At 34.2% G+C, this 24,464-nt stretch overlaps 1 protein-coding gene across 1 annotated transcript in view; it reads right to left on the bottom strand.

Moving 5' to 3' along the window:
* The window catches only part of IL15 (interleukin 15), a 155,241-nt gene that overhangs the window by 62,973 nt on the left and 67,804 nt on the right, over positions 1–24,464 (bottom strand). Inside the window, exon 2 of the mRNA XM_051965733.1 lies at positions 9,198–9,322. Within this exon, the coding sequence (XP_051821693.1) occupies positions 9,198–9,263 (66 nt within the window). The 5' untranslated portion in view covers positions 9,264–9,322. The remainder of the gene's footprint in view (positions 1–9,197; positions 9,323–24,464) is intronic.

The raw sequence follows: 24,464 nt of genomic DNA, 5'->3' as shown, positions 1-24,464 counted from the left end.
TTGAGGGGCATGATGCAGTGAAAAGAAGGACTGATGGTCATAATTTTATTATTCTGTCTGCACGGGTCACCTTTGTTTTGGCAATTCGTTTGGATGGAAAGAAAGCCATACCTCTACTCATCAGTAAGGGCAAGAAAAATAAGACTGAACGTGTATCAGGCATTTACGTTCTTGAAACCGAAAAAGCCTGGTGTACACAAGCCGTTATAAGAAAGTGGGTTGATTTAATGCTGCCACTTGTTATGCGAGGTAACCAAAGAGGTCTGATAATCTGGGATTCAGCCAGCACTCACCGAGCTAAAGAAATGAAGAACTTCCTTGCAGAGAGAAGAATAGATCAAGTAATGATTCCTGCAGGAATGACTGCCTATCTCCAGACCCTTGATATTGCAATAAACAAGCCATTCAAGGACCATTTGCACATGGAAGTCAATGACTACATTGAAAACAGAATGGAAAGAAATCAGCGTGGAAACTTTATGAAGCCCTGTCTGCAAGAAGTCGTGACTTGGGTGAAGAAGTCATGGGATCAAATTACTGACAGCTGTGTCGCCAAGGCTCTACGAGCAGGTTACCTGGACAAGACATGTTCATTTAAAGAGAGCTATATTGCTGGACATCACAGATTGGGTCCACTTCTTCTGAAGGAAATAGAGACGCAAGACATCCAGGATGGAATTCAGGATATGGACACTTATGACGATGTTGTTGAAGAAGATGACATGATCATTATTGAATAAAGGTACTTTTTTTGTTCACATTTACCTGTTTATTAAAATTGTTGTCAATGTTCATTAAAATAAGCCCTCCCCTGAAAATAAGCCCTCTGGTGTTTTTCTGTCCAAAAAAAAAAATAATAAGACAGTGTCATTATCGGGGAAACACAGTATTTCCTCTTCTTCTAATTAAGGAAGTTTCTATTTTTGTAAATATTCTTCCATTTTACTTAAATTGTTAAAAGTTTTGACATATAATTGGGCAAAATAACTTCTTATAACTGTTTTGATTTCATTTTCATTAGTGGTATATTTACCTTTTTATTTTTAATACTAGTGATTTGGCTTTCTTCCCTTTAAAAGAAATCATTTAGCCAATAATTTATCTATTTTTTCATAAAACCATTTCCTAATTTTATTTATTGATTAAATGGTTTTTTTATTCTAAATTTTATTAACCTTATCTTTATATTTTACTGTTAGAAAAAATAATAAAATTCATTTGGAAGAACAAAAGGTCAAGAAAATCAAGGGAACTAATAAAAATGTAAAGGAAAGAGGTCTTGCAGTATCAAATCTTAAACTATACTACAAGGCAGTAATTATCAAAGCAATCTAGTAGTGGTTAAGGAATAAAAAGGTAAGAAAGACAATAGCTTTATGATTCACAGCAGCAAATGACTTGTAGCATTGTTTTTGACAAGTGTAAAAAGAATTCATCATTTGGTTAAAAAAATGTTGGGAAAGCTGGAAAAGTCTGGTAAAAATTGGGCATCAACCAATACCTTATACCATTTACCGACACTATTGATGCCAACACTATTGATAAGGTCAAAATGGACATATGACCTAGATATCATAAGAAAATTTAACAATCAGACTTATAGATAGATGAACAATTTATGAATAAACAAGAGGTAGAGAGCAGTGTGAGGTGGAAAATAATTACTTTTGGTTATATTAAATTTTTTACAAGTTTGTACAAATAAAATAAATGTAGCTAAGATCAGTAGGAAAGCAGAAAATTGGGGGAGATAATGGTTTCTCAGATAAAGGCCTCATCTCAAACATTTAAAGAACTTGTATGAAAATGAACCATTCCCCAATTAATAAATGGTCAAAAGATATGAACAGGTAGTTTTGCAATGAAGAAATCAAAACAATTTATATTACTGAAAAACATGCTCTGAATCATTATTGATTAGAGAAATGAAAATTAAAACAATCTTGAGACATCATTTTAATCTAAAATCATCAAACGGGAAAGAGACAAATGTTACAGGGGATGTGGAAAAATTTGAACACTAATTCACTGCCAGTGGAATTCCAAACATATTTAGCCATTTTGGAGAACAATCTGGAATCATGCCCAAAGTGTTTTAAAAGTACCCCTACCCTTTGGCCTAGCAATACCACTTATAAGTCTATTTCCAAAGATGAGTAAGGAAAAAGGAAAAGATCTGATATGTTCTAAAATATTGTCTCATTGTGGTAGCTTCATAAATTGTGTTTTCCCCATATGGCCACTTAATTATAGGCATAAAAAACAGTAATTGAATAACCTGATAATAGAAAATGCTCCTATTTATTTTACAAAACATTTTCTCCATAACCCTCTTATGAAATGAAGATTGTATTTGGTATTTTTACATTAAAACCATTTTTCTACTTTGGAATTTTTATGGAAGTTTTATCTTTTAAGTGATAGGAATCTAATTTTTTTCCTTCATACTGCCACTCCTTAGAAAAAGAAAAAACAAAACAAAATCAAATTCATCATAACACATATGCATAATCAAGCAAAAGAAAATCTTATTGGCCATGTTTTAAAAATATGAATTGTTTTGTATAGGATTTGCATGGTTCCCTGGAATCATAGCTGATTATTGCATTAATCATATTCCTTACAGCTTTCAGAGCTGTTTTTGTCTTTACAATGTTATTGCTATTATATAAATCATTCTCCTGGATCTACTCATTTCATTCTTCATCAGTATATAAAAGTCTTTAAAATTTGTCATTTTTAGAATGTTGTTCTAGTATAAATTGCTTTTCTACTTCTTCATCAGTTCATACAGATCTTCCCATTTTCTCTGACACTATCCTCTTCATCATCTCTTATAGCACGATAATAGCCCATCACATCTACATACCACAATTTGTTCAGCTATTCCCCAATTTATGAACTTCCAGTGTTTGCAGTATCTGTGCCACCACAAAGAGCTGATATCAAGATTTTCATATAGCTTGGGGGCAGAGAGGAAAAGAAAGAGGGAGATGGAAAAGGGTATGAAGGGGGGGGCAAACAGGTAGAAGAAGGCAGAGAGAAAGAGAAATCATTATTATGATTATTTTGAGTCAGGTATAATGGACAGCTAAAAACAGTTACCCTGCCAGAAGCAAGCAGTAACAACAGACAACAAGGGGGAGAAACAGAGAAAACCATACAGCAAATCCAAAAGACAAATATATATATATATATATATATATATATATATATATATATATTTACTTATTTAAACCTAAGTATCCTTGACCCATTTAGAATACGGGCAAGCAGGCTCAAAAAGAATGAATCTGTGTATTACATACATACATTACATTAATCAGTACTTCAGGTGATGACTCTTATCAGTAAAAGGTTTATTATTTGTTGCCTTTATTCTTTCTCAGAGGACAGAGAGGATACACTAATTTTTTCTCAATTTCCCTACTTTCTTTTATTTTAATTAAAGCTTTTTGTTTTTCAAAATATATGCATGGTAATTCTTTGACATTAACCTTTGCAAAACCTTGTTTTCCAATTATCCCTCCTTTCCCCACCCATTCCTCTAGATGGCAAGTAGTCCAATATATGTTGAACATGGTATGTTAAATCCAATATATGCATCCATATTTATAGAATTATCTTGCTGCACAAGAAAAACCAAATCAAACTGGGAAAAATGATAAAGAAAATAAAATGCAAACAAACAACAACAAAAAGAGTGAAAATTCTATGTTGTGATCCACACTTTGTCCCCATAGTCTCTCTCTGGGTATTGATGGCTCTCTTAAGATCACTAGAACTGGTCTGGAACATCTCATTGTTGGAGAGCCACATCCAGGATACACTATTTTTAAAGAAGTTTAATTGATATAAATCGATCTTCACACTGAGATTAACAAAAACCAACTCAACAAGCATTTATCCAATGCCTACTATGTTCTAGGACCTGTGTTAAGCACTGGAGATACAAAAAAATAAATAAAAAGCCACAAAATATGTTCTAATGGAGTTCAAAATATGGGAAGGAAAACATGAAAATAACTATGTACAAAGAAGATATTGGTTACGTAAATTAGAAATAACCTTAGAGGGAAGGCAGTAGCATTAGAGCAATTTGGAAAGACTTCTTAACAGAGGGTAGAATTTTAGGTGGAACTTGAAGGAAGCCAGGGAAGTGGCAAGATTGAGACAAAAAGTGAGAGAATGTCAGGTACAGGGAGACAGTTCTTGAAAATGTACTGAGTCAGGAGATGGAATGTCTTATGTAAAGAACAAAAAGGAAGCCAGTGTCTGAGTTTTGCAAAGTATGGAGAAGAATGTCAATTCAATTCAAGAAGTGTCAAAGGACTAGAAAGATAGGAAAGGAACAGGTTTAAAAACAAAAAAACAAACAAACAAACAAACAAACAAACAAACAAACAAAAACAGAGGGCCTTATATATTTGGTCCTAGAAGTAATAAGGAGCCACTGGAGTTAAGCAAATAGAGAGGCGGCTATGCTTTATGAATATCAATTTGACAGCTGATTGAAGAATGAACTGACAACACTATTACTTTGTCAGTCAGAAAGATAAAAAAGCCAAGGATAACCAAAGGACTCAATAAGACATCTTTCTGGGTTCAAATACAGCCTCAAACTAGCTGTGTCACTTAATCCTGTTGGTCTCAGTTTCCTCAGCTGTCAAATGAGTTGAAGAAAGAAATGGCAACAACAACAACAACAACAACAACAACAACAACAAAAAAACCTTCAATATCTCTGCAAAGAAAACTCCAAATGAATTTGCTCAAAATACTCAACAAGTCACACAATAATCTGGATGAGATCTTTTAAAAGGCCCACAATCAAAATATCATTTCTTGAAATCTGAAAACTTTAATAAGTTGTATTTTATTTTAAAATGTTAAGGTTTCAGCAAAGTTGTATTATAAACAAAGATAAATGTGAGCATCGACATCCTGAAAGAAACAATACAGTATAATTTCTGGGTTGATATTTGTGAACAAAAAAGAATCTCTTCTCTTCTTTATAAATGTACTGTAAAAACAAACCATCTCATCTCAACCTGCAATCAATAAAATTTAGTTAGGAAAATACACTCTTTAGTAATCTACCCAAATTGAGCAGATAAATGGGTTCATTAATTATAGCCAGTTAATGGGCTCCTTCAAATTACTTCTATCGATTTTAGTTAAATTGGGTCGAGTTAAGGAACTCAGATTGTTGTTTTTTAATACTTTTCTATAACGCCATGGATTGGGGCCAATTTTTTTTAATGGACAGAAACCACAAACTTCCACAAATATACTATATAGCCACATTTCTTGTCACTAGGTGACCTACTGGTCATAATTCCTATAGCTTGTTGCACCTAGTCAAGCATAAATGTCAGAAAGCTCCATCCTATGCTCATAATTCAAATGCCTGCTTTAGCCTCCTCGAGGCTTGCAAAGTCAGATCTTGGTTTATGTTCATTTTCAGGGTATTGTGACATTTGGGATTTTCTTACTTTCTTATCAAACTGTTTCACAATTTTAAAACGTCTACTTTATCCAAAGCATATATTTTATTTAAATTTTTCTCATTTGCATCTCTAGTAAATAGGATTCTTTACAAAAGATTCTTTACAAAACTGTTTTACTAAACTCCTAAGGAATGGAGAATGTTTCCACAGAATCATATCTTTGGATAGGAACTGTATCTGTCTTTTTCCCCATTATTTTTTTCCTAAGGACAAAGTCTTTAATGAAATTCATATTGTCTCCAATACATAAAATACTTTATCTCATCCTTTATGTTTGGAATATACTAAATCCTTGCCTCCAGGTATATTTAGTAGCCTCCTTTAGTGCTCAATTTAATTGCCACCTCCAACATGAAACCTTTTTTCATCCCTGCCCCTCTCACTTCCAATAATTCAAAGGAGCCCAAGATTTTTCTTTGGGGGGAGAGGGAGAAGAGAAAAAAGAAATATATTTTTATTTATTCATCTGGATATATACTGTTCCTTTTCAATGTATGTCAATCTTTTGTCACACATGAATGTGTATGTATGTAAATAATTATGAACATATGATGCGTGTATACATACCTATATGTATATGTGGTTATACACTCACCCATTCTATATTCATAATTGTTTACCTCTTGTTTTTCATTAGCATGAAAACTCCCTGAGGACAAGGATCATTTTTGCTTTTGTAGCCCCAGGACTTAGCACAGTGCCTGGCATATAATAGATATTTAATAAATGCTTATTGACTCGATCTGACTATATATGGATAAATACATATCTTAGGACTCATAGCAAAAGATATATGATACACATATACACAAAATACATAGAACCCATATCAAAGTAAAAAGAGTTCTAAATTCATAGAAAGTGATGCCAGGTTTAAATCCCAGATCTTCTAGCTTTACTCTTTGCTTAACCTTGGGCAATCACAACTTTTCTGTACCTCAATTTCTTCATTTGCAAAATGAAGGAGTTGAACTAGATCAAAGCTTTTTAAACTGTGGGATGTGCCCCCATGTCTTGTAACTGAATGTGGAGATCCCCAAATTATTTTTTATTATCAGCAAATGTTTGGTTTGTGTATTTATCTATATATCTGGGGGCATATAAAAATTTCTCAGGTAAAAAATGGTGGCAAGTAAGACTAAGTTTAAGAAGCCTGTACTAGATGACCTAATATTCCTAAATTCATGATCCTTTGAACCAGTCATACTAACAAGCCAAGAAAAATCTGTCCTCCTTTAGTTTTCATTTCAAAGGAATTCAGTAAAACATATATTAGATATATATGCATATATAAACATTTGTCTCTATAACAAGAACACAAGATACCCATGCTACTAGAAAAAAGGAAAGGATGCTACAAATGAATACATATGTTTCATTACAAAAAATATGTTATGATAGGGTAGATGGTCCTATGTAATAATATTTCTATACCTTATATGAGTCATATTATGATATATTAGGTAATAATTACATATAATAATGTTTTATATGTTATGTATTCCTATATTCCTAATTCAATGTAAAAAGTCAAAAAAACAAGCACTTTCCTGATTTAGTTCCAAAGAATTGTCTTCAAGTGGTAATCATATGATGGGAACTAAAAGTTTTTCAATCATACTTTCCCTCTCTATCTGCTTCATGTCTTTCCTTCTAAAGTAACCCTCCATCTATTATGTATACATCTTGCATATACCTATTAACATATGTGTTGTCTCTTCCTTTAGAATGTAAGCTCCTTGAAGGCAGGTGGGATCTGTGGCTATGAGAAAGAATTTCTTTCTTTTTTTTTTCCTTTTGCCCCATTTTAGGTCTCCAACACTTAGCATAATTTCCAGCCTATAAATATGTGCCTAATAAATGCATGTTGATTGACTGATTGTGATAGCCCTCCTCTTGTCACTCTCTTGCTTATCTCTGTGGGTTTTTTTTCCCTAAAATTTTATGCCAAGAACTAAATATAACACTCCAGATGGAGTCAGACTTAGTAGAGTAAAATGGCAAAAAGCCAACACAAATACTGATTTGTCTGGCCTCTATCACCATAAGTTACACTTCTGGGGAAAGCTATCAAATTAGGTGATCACAGCACCAGCAGGAAAATGGAATAAGAAATCTCTTTAACTACAATGTATTCATAAGTTGACTAGAAGCCAAACTTGATTTTCCACCTTTAAGATTCTGGATTTTTAAATATGAATAAGCAAGAACTTCTCGTTAACTCTTCTCATCCTTTCTAATCTCTGGTTTGTAAACCATTATCTTGAGAAAATTCAGCTCCCAAATAACTCAAGAATTTCATTCAAAAAAGGACCTAGGAAGAATATGATTGATACCTCCTTCTTTCCTCTAATCAATTCAGAGATAGGTTTTAATAGTTGCTAATTCAAAGTAAGGGAAATAGACCATTAGTTACTTTTTTTTTCTAGATCCCATAACTTGACAAAATAGCAATATTCCATGACCACAAAACATTTAACTATCCTAAATTGTTCAGGACAGTGGGATTTTATTTTTGACATCTTTGATTTTCTTAAAATTCATATGGATGAGAAGACCAAGAAGTACCTTGAATAGGAAAATCAACATCATCATGGATTTGGAAGGACTCTTAGAGAAAATCTAGTCTAATCCAAATCTGAATAAGAATGTCTACCACCACTACCACCAGCAACAACTGCAACAGAAACAGCAATGATGTATCACAGGCAACAAGTAGAGATCCAACCTTTGCTTGAATATTTTCCAGGGACTTCCTACCCAGGCAGCCCAATCCATTTATGGAGATTGACAGTTTTTCATTAATTTAAATCATTTATTTAACTCATTCCAACTTCTACCTACTGAACCTCATTGTGTTCTTGGAGACTAAACAGAAAGATCCCAATCCAACTTCCAATAGAGCCTCTTAAAGGCTTGTAAAGAAAGTTATTATTTCTCTTCTACTTCAGCCTCAAGGCAAAACATTAAGCCCTTCAAATCATTCTCCTGTGACATGAATTCCAGGCCTTTCACCATGCTGGCTGCCTTAATCTGGACACTGAACAGTCTGCCAATATTCTTTCTAAAATACGGTGACCCAGCAGTGAGCACAATGCCCTAAGTGTGATCTGCCTAGGGCAAAGTACCCTGAATGCCATACCACTCATATGAAGACTAAGACTGAATTCACTTTCTTGGCTGCCAAATGTCTCTACGTCAAAAACTGTGTCTATTTACTGATAAAGGAGATGATTAGAAAAGAGTCTAGATAGTATAGTTAAAAAGAGAGAAAAATACTAAGGGAGACATTTTCTCAGCACCTGCACTGTGGTTGCTCATCAAAAATTGTCCACATATTCATACCTTACACTTAGTTTGAAATATGGCAGCAAGATATTAAAAGCAACAACAACAATAAGAGGTTAAAGGACTCCAGGTTAACTCCAACCCCAACCCAAAGTAAGAACTAGCCACTCCAATAGCACAATCTCTTGAAAAGTAGAGAATTGTTTCCACAGATCTTATTGCTCAAAAGGGACCAAGTAAAATTAATGATAAGATTCCAATCCTGCTTCTGCTGTCAGATGCTGACATTATACCATCCGCCTTTAAGCAATGTTCTGGTATGGTGACCACCATTTTTTTCATTATTATTAGCCGCATAACTTTTTTGCATTGTATTGAAAACTTTTTTTAAACACTTACCCTACCCCCAATAGACTGGCTGTATGCTCTCGATGTCTTCCGTGGTACCCGTGACATTACCAGCATGGTGCATGATGCTGCAACGTTACTCCATGGAGCCAGATGGCTGCATCAGGAATTGGACTCTATAGAATTTAAAAGGAAAAGAAAAAAAAAATGAATGTTCTCTGCTTTAGAGTTCTGATTCCAAAATCAACAACAAAACAGGGTTTTGTTACAAAAAGTGAGTTAAAATGGGGATGAGCATAGCACTGCCATGATTGAAATTAGGGTAAACTGAGGTAAAAAGTACCAAACACCTGACTCCTCAGTCAACCAAGAGACTACAAGGAAGGCTTGCTAACCTTTACATAGTTTTGACAAGAAAACAAAGAACAGGAAGTATCAAAGATGGAAAACAATATTATTGGTCCCAAATTCTGAAGTATCATACATAATGGAAAACAATATGATTGGATGGAAGTCTGGAAGGCGGGACTAATAACAAATCCTCCTTCCATTTTGTTCTTATGGAAAAACTTTCCATAAACTATTAGGATAAACTATTGGTGGTGTCCACCTGTATGGCTAGTCAGTGTTAGCAATAACTGACTTACTGGCATCCACCTGCATCTTGTAAGGCTGATATGTGAGATAACATCTTCATTAATTGTGTGGGGATATGCAAAGCTGTATAGAGATAATGTAATTGAGTCTATAGGACAACTGGATTTTAAATGAGTTCTGAGAGGAAAAACTGAACTTCTGGACTCATGAACTTCTGAACTTAACTCAGGGGAAAAAAAATAAACAAAAACATGGCTGAGGTTGTTACATAATAGAATCAAATAGAAAATCAATATTTGATTTTCTACATGCAGATATATTTCTCTTGAGCTCACCTATTCAATCCTGAGAATCAATCAGGCACTGATTGTTCCAGGCACTGTAAGGATTTTTTAAAATAAAACTCATATTTATAGTAAACACGTATATCAGATTTTGGAGGAGAAAAACCTCAGTCTTGGTATTAGATTGTTAAGTTCCTTGAGGGCATAAACCACATATAAAGTATCTTCCCAAGAACTAAAATGGTTCATTGCAGATGCAATCTGACAAAGAGTCGACCAACTAGTCATCTATATGTCCCCAACAGTTCTGGGGACTGGGAATGAAAAAGGCAAAAACTGGTACCTTTCTACTTTCAAGGAGTTTTTATTCTATCGAGGAAACAACATGTATGTATAAAATTAATATAAGATATATAAACAGAAAGCACTGAAATCTCCATGTGCGAAGAAGCACTAGTAGCTGGGAGAGAATGCTAAAAAAAAAAAAAAAAAAAAAAAAAAACCCTTCCCATAATAGGTGGCTCTCAAGTTCAGCTTTGAAGCATACTGGAAGTTCTAAGTAGTAGCTGATAATAATTGGTGGCAATTAGCACTTTATTGTTCGCAAAAAGCTTTACATGTGTTATTTCATCTGATCAACAATAGTGCTGTGAAGCAGTTACCCCGATTTTTATAAATGAGGAAATTCAAACACAGGGAAATTAAGTGACTAGTCCAGGGTCACACAACTAGCGAATATGTGAGGCAGGATTTAAACTCTGATGTTCCTCTTTCCAAGTGCTGTACTGTATACCAGGGCTTCTGAAACTTTTTGTCATACACAAACCCTTTTGACTTGAGAAATTTTTATGTGACCCCAGATATACATAAAATATATAAATGAAACACTGATAATAAATCATAATTTCATGACCCCCATGTTCAGTTACAAGATTCCATATAGGGTTGCAAACCATAGTTAAGAAACTGGGTTCTATACCACCATGTCAATCAATTACCCTTAAAAAAAATGGAGGTAAAATATATTGGATTTAATATATATTTTAATATGTATAACATATATTGTATTACTTGACATCTAGGGGATGTGGTGGGGGGAAGGAGGGGAAAATTTAGAAAACAAGGTTTTGCAAGGGTTGAAATTTTATCTATATTGAAAAATTATCCATGTGTGTGTTTTGAAATGTTTTGAAAATAAAAAGTTTTAATTAAAAAAAATTAAATAAAACTACATACCTTTTGGTCCAGATATTATCTGTATCTCAGATAATAAAAAAAAAAATGGAAAAGGACCCATATTACAAAAAAAAAAAAATGCAGGTAAAGAGGGAGTACATTCCAATCATGAAGATTTGCTCATGAAAAGTCACTAAGACAAGCAGTGGAATGCTGTATAGAACAGCATGAAGGAGATTCTTGTATCATACGCCTGGAAAAGTGTACTGGACCCAGACTATAAAAGGCTTTGAATGCTGTATAGAAGAGATTGTACTTGATCTTTGAAATAAAAGACCACTACGGGAGCATTGTGAGTCAGGGAATAACATAATAAGAAATATGCTTTAGGAATATGATTTTGACATCTGTTTGGAACATTAGCAAGGTAGAACAGTATGAGAGAGAAGTGATGAGGGCCTCAACCTTGATAATGGCCCATGAGGGGAGAAAAGGGAACAGAAGCCAAGTGGCAATTGAGGTAGATCCAAGAGAACTTGGCAGCTGACTATCGGGTATGAAAGAGAATGAAGAGTTGAGGATGACCATAACATCGTACCCTGGATAACTGAAAGGACAGATGGTAGGTATCCTTTACAGAATTAGGGAAATTTTTTAAAGGGATGTTTTGAGAATACATAGAATGTGTTAACATTAAGTTTAGGATGGCTAGAGATATCCAATGGGAAATGGCCAATAGGTTATTGATGATGATGTACAGGAGTTCAGATGAAAGACTAGAACTAGATATATATACCTGCAAGTTATTTGCATAGAGATAAAACTCCGAGGAGTTTTAGTAATTATTTTTTTTACAAGGTTCACTGTTATCACATTTTATACTCATATAAGATGCTTTTTTCAAAGACCACAATTTTTTTTAAAGACTGAAAAATAACATCAATTATAGACTGTACTCAAGTTTTATATAAACCATGTGAAATGTTAAAAGTTAAGGCAATCAATATTTGGATCAATACACTAACATTCATTGCTTTGTTTAAAATAATTAATAAACTTGATATTAAATTATGTTATTCTCTAGAATAGCGAATAGAATCATAAATTAAGAGCTGAAAGAAACCTTAGAGATCAAGCTAGTCAAACCAGCTTGTATTACAGACAAGGAAACTGATTGACACAAAGTAATTCAACAAACAGAATTCAATAAAAATTTAAGTATCTACTGCAGACATAGTGCAACTAGGTAGCACAGTGGATAGAATAGTGGCCCTGGAGTCAGGATGATCTGAGTTCAAATGCAGTTCTCCAACACTTATTAACTGTATGATTCTGGGCAAGTCACTTAACATGATTTGCCTCGGTTTCTACATCTGTAAAACGAGCTGGAGAAGGAAATGGCAAACCATACTTCCTATTTTTCCCAGGAAAACACCAAAAGAGGCCATGGAAAGTCAGACACAACCAAAATGACAACCACTACCACTAACAAATCACTAAGCATTGCCTTAAAGATACAAAGACAAAAATGAAATAGATCCTGCTCTCAAAGAGCTTACATTGTACCAGGTAGGATACAGCACGTGTACAGATAAATACAAATCAAGTAAATGCAAAACCATATTGATGTGGAGGCAGAGGAATTAACTAATAGGGCATTCTGGAGCATTCTCATAGGGTCAATGGCATTTATTCCTTTCCAGAGAACTAAAATCTAACATTTCCTTAAAGGGAATGTTCTGTTACAAAAGAAAAAATCCTCTCCAATTAAAAGGAGAGATGGAGCACTTTAAGGAAGAAAAGCAGCTTGAGCTTACTAAGGGCTAGAACCTACAAATCTTGGTAAAGAGCTGTGATGGTAAAGAGCATGGCAGTGGTGTATTAAACCCAATCTATCTTTTTTAGCTGCACGTTACCCCTTTTTAGTAGTCTGCCAAAGTAGGTTAAGGCTAAGGTTTGGGTTAATGCTCTCTGCTCCTAGAGCTCCATGTGGGAGATAGATTTGGTACAGACACTCAACTAGCTTTAGCCCTCATGCAGTTCAGAACTTCCAAGCCCAAGTGATTCACTTGGGCTCATCTTGTTCAGTAGCTGGTATTACAAGGATGCACAGTAGAATGAGAAAAAATTGTTCCAATGGCCACAAAGGCAGCTAAAGCAGCTCCAGAGAAGAACCTAAAGCTTAGTCAGATATAGAAAAGATCAAAAACACCAAGATCTACTGCCTCCTGGACCATCCACTGTCATCTTAACTTTTGTCTTGCCACTGGACTTAGATGAATGAGAGAATGAAACTGATGACTTTACTTTATACAACACTGTCTCATTTTAGTCTAATTCATACTGGGATTATTCTTGACCTGTGATGTCATTGATCTTCTTCCAAGCAAAGGACATGCCATGTCCAGCCCATGCACATCAAGTTTAGTTAAATCCACAACTTCCATCACTTTTTTTCTAGTTTTTTCTAGTTGAATTCCTGAATGTCTTGAGGAGATGAGAGAAGAGATGATAAATATAAAAAGAGAAAAGAGAAAGGAAGAAAATAAAAAGAGGAAAAGGTAGAGGAGAAAGATGGAGAGGCAGACTGAAAGGGAGGAGAGAGCTGATCCCTAGTTCTCTTTTACTCTCTTACACAAACTTGAATCAGATCTCTATCTGCTTTTGTTTCTTCCCTTCCTACTCTAATGCTACCAAATATCAAATTAATAACTAATTACTGAGAGTATTATAATTTTTAAAAAGCCAGATTGTATAGTGAAGCAAAAACAACTAGTTTCCAGACTTGGTTCTTCTACTTATTTGCTATGCATTCTTAAACAATTCAACTCATTTCCTCTGAATCTATTTCCTTTCCTCTATACAAGAAATAGCAGAAAACTCTATGTCCTGGACAGATTGCATAAGGGGAAAAAATATGTATTTTGAATCAGAAGACCTGAATTTAAATCTTGCTCAGGTACCTGCTACATATGAGACTACAACCCAGTCATTTAGTTATTTTTAGGTCTCCTCCTCAGCCATAAAGTAAAGAAATTAAAGTAGATGACCTTAAGTTTTCGAACAAGGCCTTAAATCTATAATACTATGATGGGTTTCTGCTTGAAAATGTTCATTAACAGGAGAGTCCACTAATTCATGAGGTAGCCCGTTACAATTTTGGACCACTCTAATAGCTGGAAAATTTATCCTTACTTCTATGCTGAAATTTGCCCCTCATTTATCTTTACCCATTGGTTCTAGTTCTTCTCTTTGAAACAGCCATTCTAAGCAGATGGCCTGATTTAGACAAAGGATCCCAGGAGAAAACATACAGGATGTGTTAGTCATAGAAGGACCAGTCTTGAAAGAAGCTGAGAGCAGGTGAAAGGAAACAATAATAACGGCTCACAAAAGAATCATAATATTTCCTCACCATCATGGCAGAAAGGAATTGAAAGCCAAGATGGTATTTTGAAAGCAGACAGCCTTGAATCCAGGATAAATAAGTCAACAGCATTAGACAACCAGCCAAAGCTTTTAGGCCAAGGAACGACATTATTGGAATTATGCCTTAATTTAGACTGAATAATCCAAAGAAAGAGTGTACATCTGCTTTCTAGATCTCCTTGCAGATCACTGATAAAAATATTAAGAAGAATAGGACCAAGGACATAGCCCTATAATATGCTACTGGAAAATTCCTTCCTGATGGGCCCCTTCCATTAACCAATACATTTTGGGTACAATTACTGCTCTATGAATTCACCTATCATTTCACTTCCACTCTTCCAACTAAATTTATTAATAACATTATCAATTGCCTTGTTGAAATTTTGATAATGTTCTTTTAATGATAATCCCATGGTATGTCTATATAGGGACCCAATCAAAATTCAAATTAGAAAAAAAGGTCAGTTCAGCACAAATTATTCTTATCAATCATATGCTGACTTCTTATTATAACTGCTTTCTCAGTTTAATTATATGTTCTTAGAAATTTACTACAATGTCAAAATCACCTAGGCATCTAAGAAGTACAATGAATAGAATGTCAAGCCCGGAGTCAAGAGTTCCTGAGTTCAAATCTGATCTCAAACACTTAATATCTCAGTGACTCTGAGCAAATCACTTGATCTTGTTTGCCTCAGTTTCCTTATTTGTCAAATGAGTTGAAGAAGGAAATAGCATACCACATCAATATTTTTTCTAAAAATACAACAAATACGATCATAAATAATCAGACACAACTAAAACAACTGAACAACAAAACAACTTATTTTTTGTTTCCAAACTAATTCTTCTCTTTCTTATAAAATTTGGTCAACTTTGGACCATCATCTAGCAGTTACTCTATCCTTTAAAATTTTTCCCAGGAGAGACAAATAGATGGTACAGTAGAAAGAGCTCTGGAGTCAGGAAGAATAATGAGCTCTTGGCCAGAGATGGAGTACATCTAAAAAGGGTTAGTTTATTAAGGAAAAAAAAAGTATATTATCCAGAAGTTTGGAAAAATCTAATGAAAAAGCTTTTAACTAAAAAACAAGAGGGAAGAGAAAACTGATAGCCCTTTAATGCATTATATGTAATTGTTCTACTATCTCTATATCCATGTAAGAGCTGAGAGCATATCCAGCATATAGAGTTGCAAGAGCAACATTGAAAAATAGCAAAGAAATGCTTGAATTGACAAGAAACAAACCTAAAAAAACAATAAAGATCCTAGTATTAGATATTGATACACAAATATACACATCATGAATAAGAGATAAGCGAGAACTGTGGTTTTGGCTTTTTCAAAATAATTTTTTTTTATTTTCAAAATATATGCAAAAATAGTTTTCAACATGAACCCTTGTGTTCCAAATTTTACTCTTCTTCCACTTCCTCTAAGCAGCAAGTAATCTATGTTAAACATGTGCAATTCTACTATATATATTTCTACATTTATCATGCTGCACAAGAAAAAGCAAATCAAAAGGGAAAAAATAAAAAAGAAAGAAAACATATAAAGGCCACAAAAATGGAGCTAAATTTCAAGCTTGGACCAATAACAATTATATTTTTGCCAGCAACAACTTTCCTGCCACATGTTAAAATGGATAGTAGTACCAGTAGATATATATCACAAAGATCATATTCTATTACCAGGTGAGATTTATCCTAGGAATGCAGGACTATTTCAAATTTAAGAAAAGTATCAGCATAATTGACCATATCAATAACAAAAACAACAATCATATGATTATATCAATCAAGGTAGAAAAGGCCTCTAATAAAATATAACACCTATTAAAAACATTAGAAAACAGAAGATGAATCAATAGAGCCCTTCTTAAAATAAGTAGTATCTATCTAAGACCAAGTGCAATCATTATCTGTAATGGTGAGAAACTTAAAGCCTTCCCAGTAAGATCAGGAGGGAAGCAAGGATGTCTTCAATCACCATTATTATTCAAATATTATACTAGAGTTGCCAGCTCTAGCAAAAAAACAAGAAAACAAAGAAATAAAAAATAATCTATGAAGAATTAAACTATCAGTCCTTGCATATGATATGATAGTATACTTAGAGGACCCTGGAAATTCAATTTAAAAACCAATTGAAACAATTAACAACTTCAAGCAAAGTCACAGGATATGAAATGAACCCACATAAAATTATCAGCATTTCTATATACTACCAACAAAACACAGCAGAAAAGGTAAGAAAGTTAAATTTCATTTAAAGTATAGTTTATAGATGAAGAAATAAAAGTTATGTATATACATATGAAGAAGTGTTCTAAATTACTCTTCATCAGAGAAATTCAAATTAAAACATCTCTGAGGTATCAATTCACACATATCAGAGTGACTAAAATGACAAAAAAAGGAATGATAAATGTGGAAGAGAATGTAGAAAAATTGAGACACAAATTCACTATTGGTAGAGTTGGAATACCATTTTGAAGAACCAAACATTCTAGAGAGCAATTTGGAACTATGCCCAAAGGACAACCAAATTGTGCGTCCTACCACCACGTCTGTATCCCAAAGAGATCATAAAAATGGAAAAAAGTATCTACATATGCAAAAATATTTATAGCAGCCTTTTTTGTGGTAGCAAAATATTGAAAACTGAGGCGACAACCACCAATTAGGGAATGGCTAAACAAGCTGTGGTATATGAATGTAATAGAATACTCTTGTGCAATAAGAAGTTATGAAGAGGAAGATTTCAGAAAAACCTAGAAAGAACTGTATGAACTGGTGCAAAGTGAGCAGAATCAGAAAAATATTGTACACAGCATCAACAATAGTGTATGATGATCAACTCTAAAAGACTCAATTCCCAGCAACACAATGATCCAAGATAAGTAAAAAGGACTCACAAATGGAAAATGCTATCCACATCCAGAACTTATTCACTGAACTGAAGGACTCTGGATGCAGATTAAAGGTGAGACAGAGCTCAAATGCCTTACAGAATTTTCTAGCCTAAATATTCACTGATATTTTTGCCTAAAAAATACAGGCTGATGTAGTGAAATCAAAAGTTTTCTTACTATGGTACTATGGTTCAATTTAAGGAAATAGAGACCTGGGTAGAATTACCTCATTCTGGAAATTTAATAACTCCTTAGAAATAAATGGGCTTCTGAGCATAGTAGAGGTCAGTTTAGAACAAAGAGTTCAAAGTTTAGCAATGAAAAAAAATCAGTAAAAAAAAAAAAAAAAAAAGAATAGAAGATTTCTAAGAAGAGGAAAAAGAACAGCTAATTTCAGCCTAAGTCCCTGTAACTTCCTGTATCATGTTTTCTTAGCGGCTGATGAAATTGATTGGGAAAACTATATAGAATATTCTGTCTTTTGATTGAAAACAGATAAAGAAAGATCCATAGCTATTAGATGACAAAACTATCAAATACAACTGTAACATTCTCTTCAGTGGAAAGGTTTACTAATCACAGGCCCTTGAAAGTTTAAATGAGATTTGATGGGATGGCCCTGAAGCTTCAAACATGATTCAGAAAAGAGGTATTTTCTTAAAAAGAAAAGTAATGGCTAAATCATGGGGAAATTAAAGTATTGTTTCATATCAGATATATATGTGTGTATTCTGTGTATACATATATTTATTCAGATAAAAAAAATTAGGAATTTTAGTGGGAAAGATCACAGTAGAAAGCATCTATGTGAAGACCCATAGAAATAGAATAGAAGCAACATTGTTGTGAGAGAATATTACAGACTGTCTAAAGGGAAGGAGGAAAAGGAGAAGGAAATGAGAGATTAAGGCTACGTGCCATAAGCCTAGCACAAAAACATGAAGAAGTTTTGTGGAATTTCAATCGTCAGATAATTGCCAGAGTTTTCTCAGTCAAAAGAAGAACAAGTTATAAACAACTAATTGCTTTCATGATGATTTTACCCTTCAAATGACAGAGGAGAGGGGAAAAAAAAAGAAAAAGAAAAACCACACTGCTATTCTGCACCTCATTTTCAATGACCAAGAGTAATGGAAATAACAAGAATCTATTGTTTTTGAGTCATACCAGTTATGTCTAACTCTTCGTGACTTTATTTCCAGTGTTTGTGACAAATATACAAGAGTAGATTGCTATTTCTTTCTCTAGCTCTTTCAATATCTGGGGAAATTGAGATAAAGCGGATTAAGTGCCTAGGATCACAAAACTAGTAGATATCAGAGACCAGGTTTGAACTTCTAAAGATGAGTCTTGCTGACTTCAGGCCCAGATCTATCCACTTTGCCACCTAGATGCTCAGCAAGAACCTGAGGGATAAGTAACTGCTACATTTTAAAACATTATGTTAAGGAAGGAAAAGAAGCCAGGCATAGTCTAAAATACAAACTAGATTTGGGAAGAAAAGATTCCAAAGGGTTTCAGAAAAAGATAGCAAAAATGCCACAAGGGAGACCAGCCCAATGAGGATGAGAAGTTCAAAAAAAAAAAAAAAAAAAGGAAATTCTAAAGAAAAAAAGAAATAATCTTGAGGAGGAATGCAGTTTCTCCAAACAAACAAATGTAGATGCCAAACTTCTTAGTCCTCATATTTGTTTAATAAGGTATAAAGTGAAAGCAAAGAAAAATTATGAAAAATGAAAAAAATTATTACATTAGACACAGTAAAATTCAAAGTGAATATTGAAATAGTTTTTCCATGATTGCACATATATAATCTACATTAAATTTCTTGTCTTTTCTGTTAGTGGGATGGAGAAAAAGAGGGAAAATGGACAGAATTTAGAACTCAATTTTTTTTTAAAAGAAATGTAAAAAAAATTTTTTTTACATGTAATTGGTGGAGGGGGGAAGCCTGATAAGTCTGACAAGAAATGTTTAGGACAGCAAAATGGATTTAGTCATGAGAGCTGTAATAGAGGAAAACTGAAGTTAAAATGAGGGGTAGGACAGCTGTTTGAGGTAGAAGAGACAAGGATAAAAGAAAATAGAAAGCAAATGAAACATTCCATTCTTATTTGGATTATACTTTTTCTGTTGAGGAAAACGCTCTTTGGACAAAAGAGAATATAACAAAAATAACTAATGGAGAATTGAAATCCAAGATATGTAGAAAAACAATAAAAATCTGGCTACCCCTCTTTGATTATTTTAATTCATCAAGTTCAATCAAACCAGATCCCTACTTACCAAATAAATGCTAAGTAATTGTCAGTATCTCAAAAATTATGGGAAACAAAAACCAGAAGGAGAGAGAGAAAGAAAGAGAGAGAGAGAGAGAGAGAGAGAGAGAGAGAGAGAGAGAGAGAGAGATCTGAAAACCAGAAAATGGCCATTATTATCTTAATTTCCTTTTTGTATCTTTTTCTCTCCAAGAAAATCAAGGTCAGATTTATTTTAGCTGAGATTGATTGTTTGGGTTGTATACATACTCCCCCCCTCCATTACATGTAAAAAAAAAGTTCCAAACTGCTTTCCAGAATGGCTACATTAGTTCACAATTCCACCAACAGTACATGTCTCAATTTTTCTACATCTCCTTAACATGTGATTTGTCTTTTCTGTCATATTAGTAAATCTAAGTGCTTATGAAGTGTTATCTCAGAATTGTTTAATTGGCTTATCTCTAATCAATAGCAACTTGGGGAGTTCTCAGCCCACAGACCATAAGGGGAACAGACAACTGATCAAAAGAAGAATACAGAGGACTCTTTGTTGGCACTGAATGCAGGACTCTATTGCATTGTCCATATGTATTGCAAGTTCCCACAGTGAGGAGGAACACTAGTGCACTAGAGTATGATGTTACAGGGGATGAGGATCCTGATCACAGTTTCAGGACAGATAATAGTACTTGTGGCTGCTCACAAATCAGAGCACAGGCCAAGAAAGCAGGGACCATACCTCTCCTAGATCATACCATATTAGAACTGCAAATTTATAGACCTCCAGAGCTAGCTCTGAAAACAGTAGCACAAAAATCCCTGAAGCTTGGGATTGTGCCTTCTCTACCCTCATGACCCTGTTACTCCAGAAGTCATCTTGAGATAATATTTTAAAGTTGTTTGCATGAGAATTTGAAGGAACTCAGGGGCGTCCCTGCCATCTTGGTTCTACCCTTAATTTTGAATAAAGAGAAAAATGTAGTATATATAAAATACAGGCCATCTATTCCTGGCAAAATTGCAAAACACATTATAAAAGACTTGGTGAGCATACAGAAAAGGAAGTGGTGACTACAAAGAGCAGCATGGTCTCATCAAGAACATCTCATCAAAAACTAACCTTGTGTCTATTTTAGTGTGTTAAAACTGCTAGATTATTAAATCAGAAAAAATGTAATTAATAAAAAGGTAAGCAAAGCATTTGACAAAAGGCATTACATAGTTCTTGGGAATAAGACAGATGTGTCAGAAGATAAATGAACTGAAAAACTGATTAATAGCTTAATGTCAATTCAGAGAGAGGTTCTAGAGAAGTATAATAGTCATCTAGCTATCCTTGACTTTATAGTATTGAATTTTTTTAGTAATAACTTGTTTATCAAATCAGTAGGTAACACAAATGTAGAAGGGATAGGTATATAAAAAGAATGATAGAGTAAGAATCTAGAGTTACTAAAAATCTAGAATACTGCACAGTTATATAAGATTAAATTTAATAAGGTAAATGTAAAAATCTACAATTGGACATAAAATCAAATGGATTGATAAAAATGAGAGAGAGCGAGCTAGACAGCAACTCACCTTAAAATACTGTAGCCTCCAGAGAACTCCTAGCTCAATGTGATTCAGTAGGATGATAAGGCACCCCTAGAAACTAATGTGATATTAGACTTATGCAAGGCAGATGGTTCAGAATAAGGGAAGTATTTTGTTCTTTTCTGAAGCTACAGGGGGAGGGGATATGGTAAGCTCATGTATAGTGTCCCATTTTAGAAAGGCCATGGATGAGGTAAAAAATATTCAAAGAATGGTGGCCTGAATGATGAGTCAAGCCACACGAGGATTGCTTAACAGAACTAGGAACGTTTAACCTGGAGAAGAAAAGACTGGTGGTTCACATGACAGCGACCTTCAACAAGCTAAGGAACAAAATAGAAGAGAGGCTGCAAAGGTCAAAAATATTTTCATAATAATACTAAGATGTTTAAATTTCTAACATGGTAAATTTTCATAAATATAAAAAAAGCTCTTTAAGGAGTCCTCAATTAATTTTTAAGAGTGTAAAAAAAATGACCTGAGACCAAAAAGGTTTATAATTATTGAAAAGAAGAAGTATTATATTTATTCTGTTTAGTCCCAGACGACAGAACTAAGAATAATGGGTAGAAATTACAGATTTACAGCTATTCCAAAGTAGAATGGACTGCCTTCCAAGGCAATGGGCCCTCTAATCCCCAACAACACACACATACACACACACACACACACACACACACACACACACACACACACACTGGGTCCCCTAGCAACATCCAGAGAACCTCTCATTGGGATAATGTCCAGAATGTTACTGTCCAGTTGTGGCTTTCATCAATTAGCCCGAAGTACCTTCTAACTCCAGTATCCCGATTGGAATTGTAAGTCTTAAAATGTTATAGAAGTATAAGCTGTGATTGTATGAGTTAAGAGAGAAGAGGGACTCTAGGCAAGCATGAAGGATAAGGGGGAAAGGTAGGAGACAGGTTTGTGTTACATACATTTGTCTTATTTGACAAGCTCTCTCACTTGCCCTGCTTTGTTCATTACTATGATTCAGCAAGAGCCATCTCATTATTCCTGACTTTGGAAAACTCACCCATTTTATCTACCTCCTAGCCTGATCTAGTGGCACTAATACATCTCTTCTGCTAAAAGTACAGTGACAACTCTACTCTCTCCTGGTGAGACCACCATGAAAGTACTAGGAGCACAGAATATTTTGGGTCAGGGGACGGAGGTTTGTACCCTGCTCTCATACTTACTGTCTGGATGATATTGAAAAAAATCACTTAACAGCTTTCAGTTTTCTTCTCTGCAAAATGAAAAGAGTGAAATGGATAATGTCTAAACTTCAATTACTAAATGTATAATCTTCATTTCTTTTTTAAAAATGGCAACCTAAAATGACATTTCTGGAAAACCAGTGGTACTCTCTCCATTAAACTTTTGTAACTAAAATCATACCAGTCACACCTCATATAGTCACACAGACCTTAAAAGTCATTGCATCCAATCCCTTCCTGTGAGTAGAGCAAGGGAACCAAGATGAAGTGACTTTCCCAGTGTTACACTGGTATTAAATGGAAGGGCTGGAATTTGAATCCAGCTCATCTGGCTTCAGATGCAACTATATTTCCATTGTATCATAGAGCCACCATGTGTAAATGTTGAAAATGCAAATGCTTTGTTGAATTCTCCTGATATTTCTCAAATATGATCTTTAAAAATACCATCCTTCATCCTAAAAATCAGCCGTTCATTACAAAACAATTTTCCGGCACTGCCAGGATGGATAATTGTTTGACTATTAAAGTGTAGACGGTGATTTATAACCCTCATAATGGCAACAATCTCCAAACGATCACTCTGAGCTGCCACAGAAGACGTACCTCGTCTGTTGCTGCATGAAATACTGTACAACAATTTGCAATGATGCACATATCTTATTACCTGCTGGTAATAACCTATCAGTGCGGACGACAGTTTAATTATACTGCACATCTCCTGCTGGCAAACAACTGAATTCCAAACCTTTCTGCTGTTTTCCAGCAATCCCTCCCTGAGACACGAGAGCCCAAGTTACCATCCCTATCCTCAGATTCTGCACTCAGGGTAACGTAATAAAAGATTTTTTTAAAGGCAACAGCTGAATCTCTGTTAAATACAGCAGCACTTCTAATGGAAGATTTTCTCAATACCATGCTTTCAACTATTTTTCCTCAAAGTTGATGGCCCTTCTATACATATGTACGACTATATTACTACATATTAATTATACATAGTTGTTTATTGTATTATAATTATATTATATGATACACAGGCATGCATATATCCTTTATATGTACTTTTTTTTTCCTTTATGCAATCTCTTTCTAGGAAAGGGAAGGGAATCAATGCTGAGAAAAATTAATGTTACATTAAAATGTCAATTAGTGTGTATGTATGTACATATAACACATAATTTATGCATTGCGTGTTACATAATATATTTAACATGCATGTGTATCATGTGTATATAACAAATACATATATAATACAATGTATAAATGTGTGTTACAAATATATGGATATAACAAATACACACATATATATTTATGTTATGTTATGTTTATATGTGCCAAGGTCACTGTGGATAGAGTGCCTAATTGGAAGCCAGGAGAATTCATCTTTCTGAGTTGAAATCCCTCTTTAGACAATCACTAGCTGTGTGACCCTGGGCAAATCACTTAACCTTGTTTGCCTCAGTTTCCTCATCTGCAAAGTGATCTGGAGAAGGAAATGGCAACCCCTGCAGTATTTTTTGCAAGAAAACCCCAAATGGGGTCACAAAAAACTGACCACAACTAAACAATTACAAATGCTGAGATGGGGAACTATGCATATAGATCATCACATATATCATAAAACACAACTGACATACTCATTAGCTTGACTGATTTTTTTCTATTTCTTTTTTTTTATTCTTTGTCCCCAGGGAAGACTTGTTGAGTAGGGGTGGGTATAGGAAATGATCAAGATTTAAAACAAAAGATACCAATAGAATTATATCCATATAACCATTCTTTCCATGATTACAATGATATTAACAAAAAGACAATTGAATCCAATGAA

This window comes from Antechinus flavipes, chromosome 6 (assembly GCF_016432865.1).
Source record: "Antechinus flavipes isolate AdamAnt ecotype Samford, QLD, Australia chromosome 6, AdamAnt_v2, whole genome shotgun sequence".
NCBI lineage: Eukaryota > Metazoa > Chordata > Mammalia > Dasyuromorphia > Dasyuridae > Antechinus > Antechinus flavipes.
The sequence above is the reverse complement of the archived record's forward strand: the minus strand, read 5'-3'. Positions and strand labels throughout refer to the sequence as shown.